The following is a 12275-nucleotide window of genomic DNA, read 5'->3' as shown; positions in this document are numbered from 1 at the left end:
AGGCTCGTCAATCGTCAATCGTCTTGCCGACAACGAAATCAGCAATAAGTAAATATTTAATATTAATAATTTTATATGTAAAATTAGCAGAGATCCAAAAATAAAATCAACAATAATAAATTTTGAGAAATCAGTTTTCAATCACAAGCCTTAACTTATCTCAACAACAACAACAAAAAATACATACATACATATGTACATATGTACGCGCACATTGCGTATACTTAATATATTAATACCATGCGTTTATTACCAGCAAACGCTTTTAGTCTACATTATTTCTCCATAAATATTTGAAATAACGTAAATTTCAGTTACAAAATACTTTACTTATTATCTTCAAGTCTCATAATACTCCAAATCATCCAAATTCATTCAAAATTGAAGCAAGTTATTAAGCACTTCCATAACTTTTTTCTTTGTTTTTCCCTTCTAAGAAACATGTTGATTCGTTTGTTCTTTGGTTTGGTTTTTTTTTCTTCACTTTATCAATTTTTGATTGATATAACTTAATTATCGTATATATATGCATAGGTATAGAGTGACTCATTCGAGAGCACAAGACAATAATTGCCCAAGATAACCAGATAGCTATCGTCATTTTCTAGTTTTTCTTTTATTGAAATGAAAGAAAGTTCACCTTGCCAAATGCCCGTGGCTTAAGAACTAAAGTTGTACTTAAGTTGTCTAATTGATAAGCCTATAAAAAGAAATTACGATGTAAGAAAATTTGAAATCGATATTGGCAAATTCCATTCCGTTGACGGGAGGATCGCTAAAAAATTGCCCCCAGGATACGAATGTCTTCATCTGAGGGTTATGATGATGATGATGATGATGATGATGTCTCATTAAAGATCTTTCTCTTGTACCGGATGGTTAAGAAAGTTTTTTGTATACTGTGTACTTAAACATTTATCGTCGTAATTCTCAATTCAAAAAATTTTGCAAAATCATTCGCGAAAAAAATGCGCTCAATTAGCACCCACAATAAAAACTAAAATGTAAATCTGATGATTATATTTGACTAACCCAATTGCAGGTGATGCTGCCGACTGTTTCACCTGGAGAATTGGAGATACATATGTATACATATGTACATATATATTTTTTGTTTTAGGTTTATTTTCGTATTGTTTATTTGCAATTTGCAAAATTAAATAAACATTTGCAATTGCAAAGATAGTGAAACGAACAATGGAGACGGGAAATGTTTTGGTCTTAGCCTTTCCCTGAGAAGAAAAACAGGCTTCATGCCCGAGTGAATCGCTCCGTTCATTAAAATATATACTATGGATGTATACGGGAATTCTCAGACTGTTTGCTCTAACAATTAGAGCCTCGAAAATTTTGTTTTTGGCAAATCTTGAGCCCCTCTCCCTTCTACTGAGCATTCTATTGAATGTTGTGTGAATTTGAAATTTAAATAAAAGTAAGCAAAAGTTTCAGATCTCAAAAAAAAAGTAAACAAATCACATGACTTTAATTGAACTTGGCGTGTCATAAATATGCGAGCGAGTATATGTATGTGTGTGTGTGAGAGAGAGAGATGGCTTATGGCTATAGGGAGGTGGATGTAAAGGCGTGGATTAGACCCGAGTGGTTAGAATAACAGGATCAGCCTCAACCTCAGCGACCTTCTCCTTTAATTTTTCCTCATCTTTTTTGAGTTTCTCCAAGGGTTGTTCGGTGGTGGTGGTGGTAGTGGTAGTAGTGGTGGTGCTGCTCGAACTAGAGGAGGAATCCGAGGAGCTAGAGCTAGCCTCAGTTGTGGCTGTTGTTGTTGTTGAGCTGGGAGAACTGCTGGTGCTGGTACTGGAATTAACCTCCTCTGTCTGGGTGGAACTGGTGCTCTGAGTATCGACACTTGGCTCTAGGGGTGCGGTGGATGTGATGGAGGTTTTGGTTATACTAATCTTTGTCTGCTTGCCATCGGTGCTATCATCGCTGCTGACATCCTCCTTAATCGAGATAACCTTGGTGCGATGCACCTGGAAGGTGGGTATCAATGGCACTGATCCACCATTATGTGGCTGAACGGACACATGATCAATGATCAAATGAGCCGGCGCTTCATCATTGCTTGGCACTTTACGGGTGGTCTGCAATAGTATCTTACGAGTTTGTGCATCCTCGTCGGAGCTGCTGGTGGACACGGGGGAAGAAGACGGACTATCTGTGGTAGCAGTCGACTCATCCGATCTTTTAGTTATGGCATGCTCTGAGCCCCCCTCATCTGCCTGGTCGGGTTTTATCTCAGTTATCTCACTATCCGGAGCACTGGCACCATGCAAACTCAGCGCCGATTCGAAGAGACTGTTCTCCAAATCGCCAATTAGACCATGGAACGAGATCTGCTTCAATTGACCATCCGCATTGGCCTGCACTTGACGCTTGACAACATCTTGTTGCCTCGATTGCTGTTGCTGCTCGACTCCCGCAAAAAGATCGCCCAACTGAATCAGCTGCAGGGGCACTGCCAGACTAGTGGCCAAAATTAGCTGCATATATACCAAGCGGAGAAGGGGAAAGATCGAGATAGAGACTTATCCGGAAGTATATGTATGTGTATACCATCCACTCACCGTGAATACCAAAAGGCACTTCATGGCCATAGCAATAGATTCCTGTTCAATTGGGCTACACTAGAGAGCTTGTTGCTTCCTCAAAGTTTAACTTGATAATAAGTCAATTTCCAAGCTGCTGGCGAGTTTTTAAAGTTTTTTTTTTCTCTGCTGTGTGCGCGCCCTATCTCAGAAAGTTTCAGCTAATTTGTAAGCTTTATTCAGTTAGCACTCTAAACGTGGCCCACAATGTTTGCGGCTGGTGATGGGAACTTGTTTTTCTCTCGCATCCACTGGCGGAGCCGCTGCTGATTGCGATGCCAGTGCCGGTCCCGGTACCCAGTAGCCAGTACCCTGTCCATGCATGGACAAGTTGGCATTCTCTGGTTCTTATTAATCAATGGTAATAGATCTAACCTTCGGTCTCGACTCTATGTATCTCAAGGATTAAGCCCTGAAGAAGACATGACAAAGAATTAACATTAATTTAAGCGAATACCAGGAAAAAAAATAATGTTTCTGTTTATAAATAAAAAATCCCGTTGGACAATTGTCAATGCAACGCACATTTTATACCCTAACAAATAAAGAAAAGTAAATTAGAAAATTAATTTCGAAATAATCATAGTTGAAACTTTTTATATTTCAATCATTTTTTAAACATCATTATATAACTATTTACCGTAGACTTTCTGTATCAATAAAAAATGTCAAGTTCATTTCAAGAAATTCGATATTTCTCTATATTTTATATGGGGAAGGATATTTCCAACAGAGTTGAGAAATTTTGCTTCAATTCGTTTAGTTTAATCTCTTGAGGAACAAACACTTTGACAAAGTACAATGATCTTTTTTGAAAAAAAGAAAGAGTATGAGCTTTTAAATGTCTCATAATACAATGTTTTTTCTAAATATTGAAATGCTTTCTCATCGATGGATTGAAAACAAAAGAACCGACATAATGTTATTATCATAACACTTTGTTTATCACTCGAAACAATAATTTAAATATGAACAAACAAAAACGAGAAGATAAATACAAAAAATATTCAATAATATTATAATAATCTTAAGCACGAGCAATATGATGATTGGATGCTAAACAAGGAGATGGGAAACCTTAACTGCAATTACAAATAAAAAGAAAAATGCCTAAATATATTATATTTGAGATGCATTTGCAAAATTTTCCATTTGAATTTCATGTAAAATGGCCAAAACGTGTCGGGAAATACCGTTGAACCCGCAAGAATGCTCTACATGAATGAAAGTCGTCGAGATTTGGAGAAGTTAGTCAGGATTTGACTGGTTAAGCCTAAACCCTTAGGCGGCTTAAAGCGGTTGACACTTGTGTGAAATGGGTTAGAAACATATTAATTGAAATATCAAAAGAAAATAAATAAAATTTGTGGGAAAAAAAACTTTTACAACTTTGTTGTGGTTTTATAATGATATTAATCAGATTGGGACAGATGTGTTTTAGTAGTTGTGGGTGGATGATTTGATGGTCGGGTTGAATTATAAGGCCAAAGATCATCGACAGCAGCGTCACACAGGGCGTATGATCAATATTTTGATCATCTTGTGACATTGTGGCGCGTGTCTGGGATATAAATTTATATTTCATTTAGATTAGTAACCGAATGTGCGTCATTTTCGACATCCCAAAAAAAAAAAAAAAGGTGCAATGTTTATGGGGATTTTATTTTTAAATTGTTTAAAATTGGTAAACAAGCGGAGGTTTATAGATTACACCAAGTTGAGATTTGCGTAAAAAGACTGCATATTGACTCTGACTGTGACTCGGACATGCCTCGAAACGAGCACAATTAATTAGAGCCTGACGATCAAAAAACAATGACCAGACTGAGACTGTTGTGAGACTGAGACTCCTCCTCCAAACACCCCTGCCCTCCCCCCCCCATCCCCTCCCACACACACACACTTTGGACTCCTCCTAAGCCCCCCACCGAACTACCCTTATGAAACGGAAGCATTCGATCTGCCTAGAAACTGAACGATCTTTTGGTCTCTCTGTGTAAATGTGGATGGAAGCAGCAGCAGCAGCAAACCTGTCGGGCAATTAACAGGTGTCGATAATTACGCGGAATAGCGCCTCGATTCGCCACCTATAAAAGCTCTCAGATCTGGCCTAATTAACTTTAAACGCGCAAGACTCTGGGCGAAGGAAACACACAAATCTCGACTCCAAAGCAGCAGAGTATCAAATCCAATTCCCCCAAAAATGATGCAAATCCATCAGGCTGCATTTGGAGCCCTTGTGCTTGGCATGCTTATGGCCTTTGGCTGCACGCTGCCAGTTTTGGATGTTAGTTCCGGCATTGATAATGCCACCATTGAGGAGCTGCGGGCCAGTGTCAATGATACCCCAAAGAATCTGTAAGCAAATCTTTTACCCATTTGGCTTCGACTCCCACTCACTCTGTATTTCTCTCTTTAGTTATGTTGTCAAGGCTGTGGTATACGAGATCGGCATCTTAACCGAGGTCGGCGATAATGACACAAGTTTTGAGAGCCAGGAGCGTGTTGATCTGACCTTCTATGATGCACACAGTAATAAGAGTCACATCGATTTGGGCAACATACCATTGCCCATACAAACAAATGTCACCGGCCAGGTACTTACCGGCATTGCTCCGGTCAATATTGGTGCATTCAGTAGTCCACAGGAGTTGCTAGAGACGCTGCCTCTAACTGGCAGCATAGTGAATATAACCCATAGTGATACAGCCTTCTATCAACTGACCAAATCGAATACTACACAAGCTGAGAAGCCTCAAGTGCTGGACAAGGATACACTGGCCCAGCTGACGCATGCAGCCCAATTGTTTCCGCCCACTGGTCATTTGGGACAAGGCGAGCCAGTCAATCCCATTTCGGCAAACGAGGTCCTAGCGGAGACCAAGCAAACATCCGAAGAAGAGAATTAATTAGGTTAAACACTTCAATGATGCAGTGCGTTGTGCTATACCCACCCACCCCTTCACACCCCCTTAACCACCTTAGTTATTACACCACCCCCACCCTGTTATTGTTAGCAAAGAGACTGGAGACGAGGACAAATCATCCATCCATCGATTGCCATGGATTTAGGCATGGTCGTCATATATCACACGGTTGGAATTTCACCTGCCCGTTTTTTTTTTTTCGTTCGCTTTCGTATTTGTATTAATAGAGTAAAAATAAATTTCGCATTTAGTGCTAGGTAAATCTTTTTTCTTTCTTTTTGGTTTCTTTCTTTCTGTGGATCATATGACTTTTACCTGCTAAAAGCATTTTTCGAAAAGGGGAACAACCTCATCTCTCTCACCCCTCACCTGGCTGCTGTGGAAAAGCAACACGAACTAACTTAAAGTCCACTAATTGAATACGAGTATTTCATCATTGATTGCAAATTAATAAAGGCGGTTAAAAACAAAGAATTCAAAATCTTTCTATGACATAACAAATTTCAAAATTAGAAGCGCTAAGCAAGGTCATTTAAACTCTTTTTTTATGCTGGGAAAACAAGGTTGACCACCTTTCCCAAGAAGGAAATTCAAGGAAATCAAAAAAACAAACAGGTAAACATAAAAACAGGTTCTGATCTGCTCCATATATACTAATGTGTATGCCTTAAGGACAATGTTCTTTAGCATTTGATAGTTTTTGGCTGTCCAAAAAACACTTACCATATAGTTTACTTTTGCCCTTTTGACACAAAACCAATTTGCTAACATTAAGTGTTAATTTATAGTGACAATCTTTGCCAACTTTTAGACGCAACATTCAAAGTGCCAAATCCTTGATCCTAACTGGTAACGACGCCTAGATACCCTGTTTGTATTTGAAATGGAAAACTCAACTACATATTCTGCTTTTAGTTAATAAATTCATTTTGTTCAGTTTTACATTAACTAGGTTGTTTTTTTTTTTTTTAATTTTCTTCATTTTCTGTTTTGTTTATTTGTTGTGTGTGTGTGTATATGTGAGGGCGTGGTTTTTTCTTTTCTTTTTGTTGCTTGCATAACTGTAGTACATGGGGAGCTTAACAGCTAAAAGTTGATATATATATATATCTATATATATACTCTTCAATATTTATCGATAATATAAATTTAAACTTGTAAACAAAAATTTAAATGTTAACCCTCTCTTTCTGTCTGTATGTCTGTCTCTCACTCTGTCTCTCTCTCTCTCTCTCCCTGTCTCGCTCGTTATCAATTACTGTCTCATTTCTTTGCCAAATCATATCAGTTAGAGAGTTGACCCAGTTTGTATTTCTTCATCTCCCCAGCACACAATTAGTTTAAGCCTGGAAAGAGACGTGAATTTTCTTGGATCGGACCTATTCAGAAATGTATATATGTACATATACGGATCGGTATGGATACAGGGGTCTCAGAATGGGATCAGGGGCGGGAAGTTGCTTGCAACACACAATTGTTGGTTTCGTTTTTTGTTTCTTTTTTTTAAATGATACTTGTATTTGTCGTATAAATAGTTTGTTTTTAGTTTTTAACTAGTTTACATAATCGCCCATGAAGACGATGCGCTCTGGCGGCCTCTTTTCATAATATAGTTAATATACTTTATATCTCTAATTACACATACTGATGTACATATATATATATATATATATATATATATATACATATATGTAAATACATAAATGGTTAGTTAAATATTTATACATATATATATATGTGTAAATGGTATGTGTTTCATATATATATATATATATGCTATATGATTCAAATTAGTAGCAGCTAGAACTTCAACGCGAAACTTATGTGCACACTCATGAATCAACTAAATCTGCGTAACTAACATTATTTTTTAGGTATATATAGTATATATATATATATCTGTGTGGATTTAATGCCTTATGGTGTTATCCTTGTAGCTCTTTTTTATATCTGGTTTCCTCTCTTTCATTTTTTTTCTTTTGCTTTGTTTTGTGTTTGTCTGCTTGCATTTTGTTGTTTGTTAAATGTTTTACGATTATTGTTTATAATTATAATTAATTATTATTAAAGTTAAAAGGGTTTAGATTTATATATTTATCGCATCATTTATACAATCCTCCAAACGTATATGTTAATCTAAATAGAACCATTAACTTAAAGCGCTGAGAGATTAGGTTTTTGGTTGATCCAATGCGCTATCCTTAATCTGCAACCAACGAAAAAGAAATGTCACGAATTAGTATAATGTTTAACGAATAACACAACTACTTGGATAGGCTCAACATGAGGATGCATCAGCTTGGTAACACAACAGTTTGGTCATTTTTTATTTTTAATTTATAATTACCTATAACATGACTCTCCATATTTGTGATGCGTGGCTTCGATGCAGGCTGTGGTATGATAGTAATTTCATCATTGATTTTCAATGGCTTCAATAGCGAATCATTGGCCGCTCCCAGGGAATTACGTGAGAGTCCAGAGCCAGAGCCGCCGCCACTCGATTGCGCGGAACTGCTGCTGCCGCTGCTATTCTTCTTGCTATCCATGGCCTTTCGTGCCACAGTACTATGCGCCGTATATACATGCGTTTCAAACTGTTTGTACATTCCAAAGGTGGCCGTGCATACGGTACATTTGTAGGAGAGGTGTGCAGGCTTTAGGGTCATGTGATGGTCGCGCGATACGTGATTCAGTAATTTCCATTGGTACATCTAAACAAGAGAGGGAAAGACAACAAGAGAAACGACATTAATAAAATATGTGACTAATAAATATTATTATCGGGCGGGATCCTTACCCTTCCACAAACAGGACAGCGACCAGCATCTTTGCCTCTGTTGGCAGCCTCCTGCATGGAACTTGTGACCAAGCCATGTGAGCCCAACAAATGTCTCTCTAAACCTTGATCCGTAAAGAAACGAAATTGACACTTTTGGCAATTCAATGGCGGCCTATTATAGATCATTTTCGGATGTATCTAAAGGGGTGTAAAGAAGAAAGAAAAAATGGATTAGAATTCTCTGTTCGATATGTCAGCAATAGAAACTCTGCTTTACCTTCACTTTATGCATCCATTGCATGTGGTTGCGTAGCTGTTCCAAATCCTTGATATAACCATCGCATATCTCGCATATAACAAACTGAGCCTTATTATTGCCGCTGGGACTTTGGCCGGGCTTCATGCCCGTTGCCCCGGCTGGCACTTTAGTGGATGAAGAAGCGGCAGTTGAACCACTACCCCCTGCTCCTCCAATACCACCAGCGGACGAACTTTGACGAGGTAATGGCGTTATTGAGATGCTTGGCTGTCCGGCCATGGGCTTCTTGGAGGCCTGCTAATGGATTTGAAAGAAAAACACATACACAATTAGAACAATGAATATCTGTCTCAAGATGATGCGCCGCAGACTTGCTTACCTGTACCAGCTGACCGGCAGCCAACTGATAGCTATTGGGCAGCGATAGTCCTCCTGCGTTGGCAACAGCCCCACGCACCGGCGCCGCCGGGTTTCGTACTAAGCTGTTTCCCGCTGGCAGAGATTTGGGCAACTGAGGAGCTCTTTGTCGTATTTTGGCCGCATTCTGAGCAGCCAAAGCGGCAGCCTGCAAATTCCTGGCCTGTGCCTGCGCCTGCTGTTGTTGGATAGTGGCCAGAGCAGCTTTCTGAGCAGCTGCCTGGGCGGCCATAGCCTATAAGAAGGAAATGAATTCAAGTTAGAAAAAATTCGGCACGGATATTGGTGGTTATCATTCTATATTACCTGATAGGCTGTGGCTGTTCCAACCAATCCGTGTCGCGGCTTAATCCGTGGTATTTTGGCAGGTGCCTCCCAATCATTGGGCGGAGCCAGATTCAATTCCGGCCGGAATTTCTTTGCACACACAGGCTGATGGCGTGCTAACTTGGCCTTGCCATTATCTTCAAATCCACAGTTCGGACACTGATGATACGGCAACGGTTTGATCAGGCGCGCCTTGATATTATGCACTGCCTCCATATGATAAACTATCTCGTTGGCATTGCGGATCTCAAATGTGCAGAAATTGCATTTATAGAGTACACCATTCATATGCGGCGTCTCGTAGTGATTGGCCATGGATAGGGCCGATTCGGATTTAAAGTTGCAGAATTCACAACGTTTCATGGTAAACTTGAAGGGGGCATTCTTCGTTTTAGATGCCTGCAGATTACCCGACAGCGCATTGATGGCCATTTCGAAATCTTTGGAGTCTCGAGACAGAGATTTACGCATTTTACGTTTTTGTAGACGCAACAGATCGGATTGAACGAACTCCTGCACCAGACCCACTCCAATGTCCATAAAAAACATTCCCAGTGGGCTCTCAAAATAGTTTTCTTGTCCAGGCTTATTTGAGGAACTGCCGGCAGTTGCTCCTGATGCGGCCAGAGCAGCAGCCGGTTTAATGGCTCCCTTGAGGGCAGTCAAATCATCGTTGGCCTCTTTTATGAGAACCTTGGTGCGTACACCCGATTCCGAATCATCGTCATCTTCATCATCGTCATCATCATCTGATTGCTCGGACCAGGATTCATCGTCACCGCGCTTCTTTTTCTTTTTGCCAGCTGCCGCCTCCTGTTGCTGCTGATCCAATGGTTTGTCCTCCTTATTCTGTTCCGTCATCATATCGAACTCATCACCCTTGACTGCTTCGGCTAGATCTTCGGGCGACAAAGAATACTTAGCTTCGATGGCCTTGATGACTTCCCGTATGTTATCATGCGGCGGCTTCTCATAGATGTAGGGCACAATAAAGGATGGCGCCTCGAGGACAAACATATCATCGGTAAGACCTGGCAGAAGATTGGCATTGTTGGTCATACTGGGCAATCCGCCCGTTAGCGTCAAAGTGGGAGTGTTTAGTTGAGACGCCGCAGCATTTAATCCTCCAGCACTATTGGCCATCGGCACTAGTTTCGGTGGATTGGCTACACCCAAATTGGTGGCTGCTCCAGTCACCGCATTGGTTATTGTGACCGGATAGATACCAGCACCGCCATTACCACCGCCAACAGACGCTGTCAGATCATGCGGCATCAGGGAGCGAGCGTCCTTAATTGTCAACTGTCCCAATCCTGAGGGTGTGGAGCTGCGTTGCCGCTTGCTATTCGCCTGCAAGTCATCCAAGTCAATGGCTTTACGTTTTCCTAATGCCAAGGGTTGATTGCTAGGAGGCGAATCATCTTCAATAACAACACAGTCATCATCATCATCATCGTCGTCGTCGTCATTGTTATTATGATGATGATTGGATGTTGCTGCTATTACCGGCAGGGATGGAGGCGGAGTGGGCTTGACTACTAATTGGCTGGTTGCTGGCGGATTTGCTGCTGGTGCTGCCGACTCAGATTCAGAATCGGAGGGTATGAGTACAGCATCATCCGAGGATTCGGCTCCACATGAAGAAGCCGGCGCGGAAATTGTCTGTTTACCACCACCACCACCAACACCGCCGCCGACGATGACGACATCATTTTTCTTCTTAGCAGTAATTGTTACCTCCTCATCACTATCCTCATCCAAATTGACCACACCGTCCTTGACTTCGGCTGGACTGACCTGACCATTCTCTTTCCTTGTTTCCTTGGGACTGGCAACAAAGCCATTAACTGTTTCCTTTGTTTGCTTAGTCAACTTTTCCGCTTCCTCCTTGTCAACATCCACAACGACAACAACCTTCTTTTTTTCACTATCGTCAACTGCAGCTGCTGGATCAGTATCAGCAGTTGACCCAATTGTCGCCGCTCCAAGTGGATCTTCTGCCTCACAACTGTTCTCAGCTGTACTGCCTATTTTATCTAGCTCATCTTCTTCTTCAATTTCTTCTGTCTCAGCTTCAGCTTCTACCTCCGCTGTTGCGCCGTGATCATGGTCACCATTGGTGGCAACTTCCTCATCGACTTCCATTCCTTCATCCTCTTCTTCCTCATCTTCCTGAGCTTTTAAATCTTTCGTACTACTGGTGGTAATCTGTGAGTCTTCATCCTCGCCTTCCGCCGGTTCCGCCTCTGGTTCTGGCTCGACCTCCGCATCTGCTGATTCCTTATCGGCATCGACCACCTCTCCTGCTTCATCGTTTTCTGCCTTATCGGAAACACTTTCATCAACTTCCATAGATTCGCTTGGTTCTGGAGCTTTTGGCAAGGCCTCGGTCACATCTTTTTTAAGCAAATCTGTAGAATCCTTGACACCATCTTTCTTTATGATGGCATCGTCGTCATCACCGTCCTTCTTGCTATCATCAATAACCTCCTCTGATGTCTCCTCCTCGGCTGTCCCGTCTTTCGCATCGATTTCGTCCAGCTCCTTATCATCCCCATCTCTATCTGGTTCTCCACCTTCTGTTGAATCTGTTGTGGATTTTCTTCTTAACTTTTGTTGTTCATTTTCATCTGTCGCTGTTGCTGGTGGTGGGGTGGTGGTCTTGGGTGGTGCTGCTGGTGGTGGTGATGCTGATTTCCTTGAGTCTTCTGTTGAGCTGGCTAGCTTAGTAGTAGGCTCCGCCACGCCCTCTGGCAAAACCACATCGACTTCCGTCATTTGTTAGTGGAATGTTTCCTATTCTTAAGTTAGAAATAATTCTGTGCTGCGCTCCTTGTATTAATTCTTCCTTGGCTGAAGATACTGTTGATGCGATGCCAATTCCAGATCCTAAAACAAAAATTTTAAATGTTTAACAACAAATTTCAAAACCAATAAAATTAAAAATCTATTAAAAT

General features: G+C 40.9%; 3 protein-coding genes across 4 annotated transcripts; 1 reads left to right on the top strand and 2 right to left on the bottom strand.

Moving 5' to 3' along the window:
• Positions 1–1443: 1443 nt before the first annotated feature.
• LOC137573962 (uncharacterized) lies at positions 1444–2677 on the bottom strand. Its single transcript, XM_068286068.1, has 2 exons — positions 2586–2677; positions 1444–2501 (listed from the first exon to the last, which is right to left on the bottom strand). Exons 1-2 carry the CDS (start codon positions 2613–2615, stop codon positions 1590–1592), a joined length of 942 nt encoding a protein of 313 aa, XP_068142169.1. The 5' UTR covers positions 2616–2677; the 3' UTR covers positions 1444–1589.
• A 2062-nt stretch (positions 2678–4739) lies between these two features.
• Positions 4740–5796, top strand: LOC137574076 (uncharacterized). The gene is made up of 2 exons (XM_068286187.1): positions 4740–4964; positions 5026–5796. Exons 1-2 carry the CDS (start codon positions 4810–4812, stop codon positions 5513–5515), a joined length of 645 nt encoding a protein of 214 aa, XP_068142288.1. The 5' UTR covers positions 4740–4809; the 3' UTR covers positions 5516–5796.
• A 1673-nt stretch (positions 5797–7469) lies between these two features.
• Positions 7470–12096, bottom strand: MEP-1. Of its 2 annotated transcripts, none has more exons than XM_068285743.1 (6): positions 9298–12096; positions 8954–9226; positions 8593–8871; positions 8334–8513; positions 7881–8247; positions 7470–7739 (listed from the first exon to the last, which is right to left on the bottom strand). In XM_068285743.1, exons 1-6 carry the CDS (start codon positions 12094–12096, stop codon positions 7735–7737), a joined length of 3903 nt encoding a protein of 1300 aa, XP_068141844.1. In that variant the 3' UTR covers positions 7470–7734. The 2 variants fall into 2 exon arrangements, with proteins under 2 accessions (XP_068141844.1, XP_068141845.1); XM_068285744.1 differs by having other exon boundaries at positions 8593–8868.
• Between the last annotated feature and the right edge of the window lie 179 nt (positions 12097–12275).

This window comes from Drosophila tropicalis, unplaced genomic scaffold, assembly GCF_018151085.1.
Source record: "Drosophila tropicalis isolate 14030-0801.00 unplaced genomic scaffold, ASM1815108v1 contig_443, whole genome shotgun sequence".
NCBI lineage: Eukaryota > Metazoa > Arthropoda > Insecta > Diptera > Drosophilidae > Drosophila > Drosophila tropicalis.
The sequence above is the reverse complement of the archived record's forward strand: the minus strand, read 5'-3'. Positions and strand labels throughout refer to the sequence as shown.

Bases quoted from the DNA above. Each gene is read 5' to 3' on its own strand.
- MEP-1 (XM_068285743.1), bottom strand. From the start codon at position 12,096: ATGACGGAAGTCGATGTGGTTTTGCCAGAGGGCGTGGCGGAGCCTACT. The intron at 8,872-8,953 runs GTAAGCAAGTCT...CAAATCCATTAG, and splicing joins CTGCCGGTCAGCTGGTACAG to CAGGCCTCCAAGAAGCCCAT. The intron at 8,248-8,333 runs GTAAGGATCCCG...TCTCTTGTTTAG, and splicing joins GCTGTCCTGTTTGTGGAAGG to ATGTACCAATGGAAATTACT.
- LOC137574076 (XM_068286187.1), top strand. From the start codon at position 4,810: ATGATGCAAATCCATCAGGCTGCATTTGGAGCCCTTGTGCTTGGCATG. The intron at 4,965-5,025 runs GTAAGCAAATCT...TTCTCTCTTTAG, and splicing joins AATGATACCCCAAAGAATCT to TTATGTTGTCAAGGCTGTGG.
- LOC137573962 (XM_068286068.1), bottom strand. From the start codon at position 2,615: ATGGCCATGAAGTGCCTTTTGGTATTCACG. The intron at 2,502-2,585 runs GTGAGTGGATGG...GTATATATGCAG, and splicing joins AGTGCCTTTTGGTATTCACG to CTAATTTTGGCCACTAGTCT.